We start from the raw sequence: 9222 nt of genomic DNA, 5'->3' as shown, positions 1-9222 counted from the left end.
ATATAACTGGAATACTGTTAAAAGCGGCGTTAAACCCAACTCACTCACTCACTCACTCAGGCGCACACTCCGGCACAGGGGTGACTTTACATAACACCACTCCCACAGGCTAATTGGCATATTACGTGACCGGACTTTTCTCTTGTTTGTAAACAAATGCGCGTTTTCAGAAATCAGAATAGAACGGACTAATGCAAGTATTTGGGGGCGCTTTACATGTTTTGCATAATTATATAGAATTGCTTATACAACTGCGACAGTTAGTTGCATGACAATACATATTTACATCACCTCACCTGACAATAAGATGTAACATTTAAAAAAACGTTATGTGTTTCATTAAACATTCCAGCTTATAACAACAGAGTTGAAATCACCACGCGCAGAAACCACGTACGGGACTTGGGGACATATCCAACGAGATGTGATACAAGAAAATATACCAACCAAAGAGGAATCGATGTCATTAGTAGTATGTAGATCCTGTCAAATAACTGATACATGTGTTCCTTATTGTCGAGGCCTACCGAATTCTTTTCTACAAAATCTTCTGGCTTTGGGAATCTGACTGAGCACAGAAAACGCAAAAATTTTAATGACAGTCAGGGGCAGATAACTCTAATTCCTTCATCAATGGTGCGGAAGTTGCCAGTGTTTGAATTTGCACGTGTATTTACGAGGGAGATTTTCGGAATTAAGAGGTTAGAATAACCAGTCGTTACAGAAACACTATAGTAGATTTGATACACAAATTATTTCGTAATCTGTTGACCATGTTGAAGCATGTGCTATTTATAACGAAACCGGTGATGGTTAATGTGACATCGATACATGATATAGGCTGCTTGTGTCTGTATATTTTGGTCACTGAGATGTGATTTATTCAAACTTTATTGTGGATGAATCTGTATGTAGATAAACACTGATAAGGAAGTGTTGGTAAACAAACTGAACATTAATAAAAGGTCTGTTGAAAGATTTGGTAGTAGATGTTCATGTCACGTGTTTGACTGTTGTAATTGTATTTATTTAGTCGCATCTCCATCTTGACAATAAGTAAGTGTCAAAATATCGAGTAATTACTAATTACTAATCAATGACGATAAATTGAAATAATTCATTGATAGCATTAGTATACTTTTAGATACACAATTTAACATAATGTTGATAGCTTGACAGGATCAGTGATAACACTGTTAACAGGACAGATGATGGTCAAGTCAATGGATGTCAGTTGTATCACTAGACTAGTAATGTTTGTTTGCAATATTCCAGCTATATGACGGCGGTCTGTAAATAATCGAAGCTGAACCAGACAATCCAGTGATTGACATCATGAGCATCGAACAATGCAATTGGGAAATGATGACATGCATCAACCAAGTCAGCGAACCTGACCACCCGATCCTGTTAGTCGCCTCTTAAGATAAGCAATGTCGCCTTTAACGGCAAGCATGGGTTCTACCACGGATCTTCACGGATCGACTAGTAATGACCCCACAAGGTTGAAATGTGATTCTGAAGAAATAGAATAACGAGAAAGGCACATTTGTTTAAGAGGCTACTTATAGGCCTAAAGTTGTATAAGTACAGATATGCAGGGATGAGAATCTTCCCCCATAAACACCCCCAAGTTATGGACCATGTTCCATTGCAAAGATGTTTATGCTGAAAAGGAAAATATCCATTCTCATCCCTGAATATGTTTTGATCAATTTCAATCTCATTAAAATCAGATCTTTATTCTTGCAACAGCTAAACAAAGTTTGTGTAGCTCTAGCGATAACTAGGATCCGATTTTAATGAGATTGGATCTGTTGGCCATGTAGACTATCTCTGAAGCCGTGTGACGTCTCTGCCTTCCGACATATGAGTGGAGAACCTGCCAGCAAGCGGCCCTGCATGATGAAGATAGGGACTCACAATGGCACCTTCCACTGCGATGAAGTGTTGGCGTGCTTCATGCTGAAGCAGTTACCCAAATATAAGGATGCTGAAATTGTCAGGTGAGAATATTGTGTAGATCAGGGTCCTACCTGGGTTTCTCACATGATTCCCAAACTTTGCACACAAATCCTGCACGAGTCAAATGGTGCATCTGGAGTCATGAAGCTATCATGTCACATGTGATGCTTTCATGAGCGTTGGTTCACACAACATACCAGTATGGTTGTTTGTGAATCAAACTAATCTAATATCTCTTGAATATGAGTAATTCTTCATATATTAACAAACATATATGTATTCACATTTTTTTTGTCGGTGAACGAAATATATTAACTTGGAAATTTGTAATTCCAATTTGGGCATTTTTACTGACATTTGCTCCAGATTTGGGAGTGTCGGCCTCTGAGGAGGGCTAGATAAACCCCTGTTAGTTTCATGACACAACTACTCTTTTGATTGGTCCAGATTTAATTATGTTACACAATATTCTCTCACTGACATTTCTGTGTGGCCAGAACGCGTGATGCTGCAGTACTTGACACATGTGACATCGTGGTTGATGTTGGGGGAGTGTTTGACACAGCCAAGAACAGATTCGACCATCACCAGAGGTAACAATAGCTGTGAGATATTACTTAAAGTCATCCTTGTTGAGGCCATATTAAACAAAACCTGCAATGTAACTCTAACTGAATTTATATAATATTTTCAGGGCTTGATTTAGCTGTGGAAAACATGCACCAGTGTAATCTATTATTGAAAAATGAAACCTAATATTATGTGTCTACATGCTCTAAGTGCGTGTCAGAAAGGTAATATGTGTGTGACTAAGCCTTAATTGTTCACACAACATGGATCTTTGAACACAGTAGCTCTAGGCTTTATTTACCATACAATATCACTAATCCCTGTGTGATGAGTTATTTGCCATGCTCACTTGGATGTGATGTCATCAAACTGTGGGTACTTCAACATTATGTTCCTATAACATTTTACACCAACACGTCATTCATTTATGTGACACTGGCAGCAGTCTGGCCTCTTTTTCAAAAGTGTGTTCCTTAAAGCGAGCTCTGTATATGGTCTGGTCTGTCTTGCAGACCCTGATACAAATATATATCAAATACAGCCCATGCAAGTCTATAATGTTTGGCAAGTCTAGATCACTGCAGTATCTGAAAATGAAGAGAGTCACTGGGCTCCTTTTTATTATATTTTTATTAAGATAACTGAACAACTGTTTTTTTTATGTACGATATGTTCATTTCAGAGACTAGATGTTAGTCTATATATGGTCCACAATTCGGAATGGCTGTCTGTCAGTGAACATTCAATGGCCGAGACGGAAAAAAATCCCTAATACCGAACTTCGAATAACAGTAGGGGCATGTTTGACCCAAATTTAGGTGCTGACATGTGCTGTGCAGAGTCACGCCCCTTAGGTGTGCCAGAAGCCCTATGATTTTGGGTTCAAATCAAGGTTCGACTTGATTCTGTTTCTAGGTTTGCCAGCACCATACCTGTGCTCGAAGTTTCACAAAAGTGGTAAACGTCGGAGACCTGCATCACTTCGGGCTTTCCTCCCACACAAAGCTGACACACCGTATACACCGTGAACCCACCTCACACACTCACTCGTCTTAACCAGACTAACTGGCCCATTGTAGGTCCATGTGACAAGGAATCAAACTAGGTAGCACGCAAATGAAAGAGAAGATAAAATTTTGCCGTCTACATTTTAGAAAAACAGTTGAGATCCATTTATTTTTTTCTCATGTTTTGGAAATGTTTTGTTTGTAGGACCTCTGGAGACGGATCTGATTTTGTGAACAGAAAGCAACATTCACCCACTTATTGTGTTAAGTCGTTTCCAGAATTGAAACCTGAGATCCAAGGAATGTACTTATTTTGTTTGTAATAGTGATGTTCTTATTGCCAACATGTCACCATGGTTACAGGACCTTCTCAGAGAGCATGACGACGCTCCGTCCCAACAAGACGTGGGAGACTAAACTAAGTAGTGCTGGTCTGGTGTACGTACACTTCGGCGCTGAGCTCCTCGCAAAGATCCTAGAGCTGCCTCGTGACGACCCTGTCACAAACATCATCTACGACAAGGTGTATGAGAACTTTGTAGAGGAGATTGATGCCATTGACAATGGCATCAACCAGACCGACGGCGTCCAAAAGTAAGATATATATTCTTGTAATAATCATTATGTATTAAATGTTTAAGCTAAATTTTCCCACTCACCTCAGTGGCTGCTGTTCTGTATCAGTATCCCAGCACGATCAGTTGTACAATACAGTCAAGTCTCGCTAATCCGACACTCGTTAATCCAACAATCAGCTTTATCTGACACTAATGATGGGAACCAATTAAATCAGTGCTATTTAGACCCGTTAATCCAACAGTCTGACTCCGACTCCGACACACCTAATTTGCAACATATTACCGAAATCACTCATTAATCATTCTTGTTATCCGACACAGTGATCAGCGTACTCCGTGGTCATCTGCCCGCGAGTACACAGCGGGTGTTTTGATGCAAGACAAGTCGGCTGGTAGCTGCAGAGGTGAACTTTGCTTAACAATAAACAAGTAATGCTTTAAATAAAGAAAACAGGATAAATCACATACTTAGATTACCTCAATCTCATTAAAGTCAGATACTAGTTCTCGCTATCGCAGAGGACAGGTTACGTCAGAAGAACTTTTCGCAAACTATGACCAACGAACGTTGGTACTACTTAATTTCATTTATCCGACATACTCATCAATCCGACATAATCATATGCAACCAGCCATGTCGGATTAACGGGACTTGACTGTATGTTAATTAAGATGGATGTGCATCGTGCAACAGAAATAATGACCTGACTGTTGACTAGAGGCGTCTTGGATGAAGAGAAAAGCTGTAAAAAATATTTAGATTTTACTTATTACCGTATTAGCAGTAAAATAAGTGACCCCTGTCTAACTCCTAGACCAATCTGTAAGTAAGCTTTATAAGCGTCCCACTACTAAGACCGAAAAGGTTCATGACAAGTCTGTATTTACTTGGGTTTTCAGATACCGAATCACGACAACACTGAGCAGCAGAGTTGGGAATCTCAACCCTCAATGGAACCAGACCGACGTGGACGTCGATGTAAGCTGGCCCTGGCAATACATACAGGACAGACATATATGTACATACGTTTATATAGCCAACTGTCTCCTTGTGTCCCCGATGCCTCTGATCCCGACTGAAACTTGTGTACGAGAGCAGTAGATGGCTTGTTCAGATGGATGTCGATGTAGTGTGGTCTGTGGAGCTGTTTTTCTCTGACTAGGGTTACTTCCCTTAGACATGCAAGGATTTGCCGGTTGTATTTTCGAACCTTAGGATTAGACCTTTTCCAGAGTCTCGGACCTGCATCCCTGTTTACTTTCCTCCCATATTTGCTGGAACACCTCCGTGGTCTCGTGGTAGAACGTGTGCCCAGAGAGCAGGTCAGCTCTTCGATCCCCAGCCACGTCATGCCAAAAGATGTTAAAAGATGCTTCTTGTTGTTACCCTGACTGGAGCTCTGCATTAAGGTGCTAAAACAAGGACTGGTTGGCTCGGAGTCAGTATACTGTGTCTGAGTGGGGTTTTCATGTTCAACTGCGGCATGGTATCTCAGGGGGATAGCGCTGTAAAAATGTCATTAGTCCGGACTAGTGCAGGCAGGCAAACACACACACATATGTGCATGCATGTCGCTATATGACTGAAACTATCTTGAATGTGACGTTAAACCACATTTCACCTCACCGCATTATCTCACGATACTGAAATACAGATGGACTCACTCACTCACTCACTCACTCACTCACTCACTCACTCACTCACTCACTCACTCACTCACTCACTCACTCACTCACTCACTCACTCACTCACTCACACCAGATGCTGGATATGGATGTTGCAGGCACAGTTCCGCAAGGCGATGGAGATGGTGGGGGCAGAGTTCATGGACCGTGTGTTGTACTACAAACAGTCATGGCTGCCGGCGAGAGATTTGGTACAGACCGCCATCAAACAGAGGATGGAGGTTTGTGGACATGGCTAATACTCCCGCAGCAGCTAGTGTAGCTAAAACAGCATCGCAGCACAATATCACTGCGCGAAAAACGACACCGGCTGACGAAAACGGCACCTCACCAAAAGCGAAAACGGCTACTATTGGCGGGCAAAAACGTCACCTTAATTTTTAAAGCATATGTACTACTACATAAATCTTTCTTATCGTTATTTAAAATAGAGGTGCCATTTTCGCCCGATAAATACCAAATTGACACATTGAAAGCCTTGAAAATTATTGGCAGAACCTGAAGTCTCTACATGTCAAGTATGTTGGGTTTGGTGGACAAAAGTGACAAAAGGTTAGGAAAATTCTTGGCCCAGTACCACAAAGCAATTTTTTAAAAAAATAACTGGACCATCTCAACATCATAACATTTAGGTTCGTAAAAGGCGACTAATGGGATCGGATGGTCAGGCTCGCTGACTTGGTTGAAGCATGTCATCATTCCCAATTGCGTGGATCGATGCTTATGATATTAATCAGTTGATCGTCTGGTCCAGACTTGATTATTTACAGATCGCCATCATAAAGCTGGAATATTGCTGAGTACGGTGTACAACAAACCAACCAACCAACAATTAGGTTTATGTCATTAAGTAACCTTTCTTGGAAACAGTAACTTTGATGTTATAATGCATTGTCTAGGTCGATGAATCAGGGGAGATAGTCTGCATGAAGGAAGGCGGTGCCCCATGGAAAGATCATCTGTTTTCCCTGGAGGCGGAGCTTGGCGTCAGTCCACCAATCAAATACATCCTGTACACCGACCAGTCCGGAGCGTGGAGGATCCAGTGTGTACCGGTCAGAGTCGGATCCTTCGAGAACAGGTTTGTGTTTGATTTCAAAATTGAGTGTGGGATACTGTAACTATGGGATTACGTCATTTATTAAGACACATTAAAACAAGTATCTTGAAAGAAATTCTAAAGAAAATACTAGTGACAAAACATGTTAAATACTACTCGTATTCCGAGAGTTAAAGAGCGGAGTTGTCATCATATGACGTGACGTCATAGTGGAGAGCGGGGCGGTCGGGTAGCCTAGTGGTTAAAGCGTTCGCTCGTCATGCCGAAGACCCGGGTTCGATTCCCGACATGGGTACAATGTGTGAAGCCCATTTCTGGTGTTCCCCGCCGTGATATTGCTGGAATATTGCTAAAAGCGGCGTAAAATCAAACTCACTCACTCACTCACTCATAGTGGAGAGCTGACTTGGAGATGATCACTGTTTCTTTGTGAGGTTTGGTGGGTTACTTCTGGTTGCCATGGCATCACCAGCCAATGCCATCGATGATAACGTTGAATTTTTGCTCAGTGTCCTTACACCTGTTTAGTCACGATATGGCTGGAATATTGCTGATGTGACGTTAAATATAAACTCACTCGCTACACATATTCATCGATATCAATATGAGCCCGTGGTTAGTGAAAGTAGCAGCGAGGAAATGGAGGAAGATGTACTGAGTGAGACGATGAATCCGATGTGCACATGGAAGACAAGGAACACGCTATCCTGACATGTCTAAACAAAATGGATGTTTATCAAAAAGAAAAACGTGAGGCAGTGTTTCCTGTGTAAAATGTACAAGGTGTAGTTTGATGCTTAGCTTAATTGTGTTGTCATTTTTCTGAACAGTTGGCATAGGAAAAAAGCTAAATTTGTTTTGTATACAAATGAGTGAGTGAGTTTGGTTTAATGCTGCTTTTAGCAATATTCCAGCAATATCACGGCGGGGACCCCAGAAATGGGCTTCACACATTGTACCCATGTCGGGAGTTGAACCCGGGTCTACGGCGTGATGAGTGAAAGCTTTAACCACTAGGCTACCGGCCGCCCCTTATATATACAAATGAATGTTATCGTTATGGGTATCTTCCTGAGGCAGGATCTGCAAAGCATGTGTCCCCCCAACTCAGCAGCAACAGATATTTTCGAAATCATTTCATGTTTTTAATCAAGACGCTCACATGATTTGATACACTTCACGATGAAAGATCCGTTTTATCAAGAGATGGATCTTGATTATCTATCAGATCATCATAACTGGGCGACGCCATTTTGTTTGAAGCAAACTCAAGTGATATCAGAGGTGTCAATAGGGTAGACATAGAATGGACGTAACTCATTGTAGCCACTGGTGGCACTATGATTGAACCCAGAAATTCCAGCCTAGTACGGCAAGGGTGAAAACTGGACTTTTACCGTCAGTTGACGCCCTTGCCCTGGGAAGATGTGTTATGATTGGTTCAGCTGGTTTGAACAGTCGTAATAATGTATACGTCGTTGATCAATAGAGGATGTTAGTGGCAGACATTTAGCTTACTACATGCAGTGACTCGACTCGTTTTGTCCAAATACTTGGACTGCCATATATTAGAGAGAGACACAAATGAAGAATGAAATAAACATAGACAATATATTTAACAACAAAAATATGACCTAAAACTGACAATATCACACTGAGAATACCTTATCATAATAATTTCTCTAAGAATGTATGTGAAGATCCGGAGTAGAATACAGGGATGTGAGCAGATTTTCACCAAAAAAGAGGAAAACTCTCAGGCGGTTTAAACATTTGTTGCATTTTAAGCAATTTCGTGCAATTTGGACAACATTCACACCAAGAAATGTAATAAGTCGATGGCAAAAGTCAAATCAAATAAACAAAGATGGCAGGATGCAGTAAAATTTCTATGTTAAATCATTACTTTTAAAAAGATCGGGCATAGCTTACTCGGACCCAGCTACCCGCCGGGACTGGGAGCAATACTGCCATAAACTTCACCCCCCATCCCAGCAATGGGGAACATGTATGTTAATTTTAATCGTAGACACCATTTATCCACTGGTCATTGCAGACTGTCCATCTTGGAGGAATGGAGGGGAGTGAGAGACGAGGAGCTGACAAAGAAGTCCGGCATTCCCGGGTGTATCTTTGTCCATGCTGGTGGCTTCATCGGTGGCAACAAGACGTACGATGGCGTCCTGGAGATGGCCCGACGCTGTGTAAAACAGACGAGCAGCTGATGAAAGATCATCGCTCACTTCACTACATAAATCATGATATTCAATTCTGTTGCCTTGTGTTGTTTAGATTCAGTAAATGTTTTGGAGATTTCAGATATTGAAAATTGAAGTAAATCTATTTTTGCTAAGCC

General features: G+C 41.3%; 1 protein-coding gene across 2 annotated transcripts; it reads left to right on the top strand.

The window, feature by feature from the left end:
• The first annotated feature begins 559 nt into the window (after window positions 1–559).
• On the top strand, window positions 560–9135 carry LOC124149780 (MYG1 exonuclease-like). 2 transcript variants are annotated; one of them, XM_046521552.2, is made up of 8 exons: window positions 560–701; window positions 1830–2006; window positions 2463–2558; window positions 3906–4136; window positions 5021–5099; window positions 5905–6027; window positions 6706–6887; window positions 8923–9135. In XM_046521552.2, the coding sequence occupies exons 1-8, from the start codon at window positions 634–636 to the stop codon at window positions 9089–9091; spliced, it is 1125 nt and encodes a 374-aa protein (XP_046377508.2). In that variant the 5' UTR covers window positions 560–633; the 3' UTR covers window positions 9092–9135. The 2 variants fall into 2 exon arrangements, with proteins under 2 accessions (XP_046377508.2, XP_046377509.2); XM_046521553.2 differs by lacking the exon at window positions 560–701 and adding an exon at window positions 1377–1504.
• The last annotated feature ends 87 nt before the right edge of the window (window positions 9136–9222 follow it).

This window comes from Haliotis rufescens, unplaced genomic scaffold, assembly GCF_023055435.1.
Source record: "Haliotis rufescens isolate VD_foot unplaced genomic scaffold, xgHalRufe1.0.p SCAF_6, whole genome shotgun sequence".
Taxonomy (NCBI): domain Eukaryota; kingdom Metazoa; phylum Mollusca; class Gastropoda; order Lepetellida; family Haliotidae; genus Haliotis; species Haliotis rufescens.
Note: the sequence above shows the minus strand (reverse complement) of the source record. Positions and strands in the feature narration are given on the sequence as shown.

What these genes read in the sequence shown, in the direction of transcription:
- LOC124149780 (XM_046521553.2), top strand. Translation starts at nt 1,434, where the DNA reads ATGTCGCCTTTAACGGCAAGCATGGGTTCTACCACGGATCTTCACGGA. An exon ending in ACTAGTAATGACCCCACAAG is followed by an intron (nt 1,505 to 1,829) that starts GTTGAAATGTGA and finishes TTGGCCATGTAG; the next exon opens with ACTATCTCTGAAGCCGTGTG. An exon ending in CAGACCGACGGCGTCCAAAA is followed by an intron (nt 4,137 to 5,020) that starts GTAAGATATATA and finishes TTGGGTTTTCAG; the next exon opens with ATACCGAATCACGACAACAC.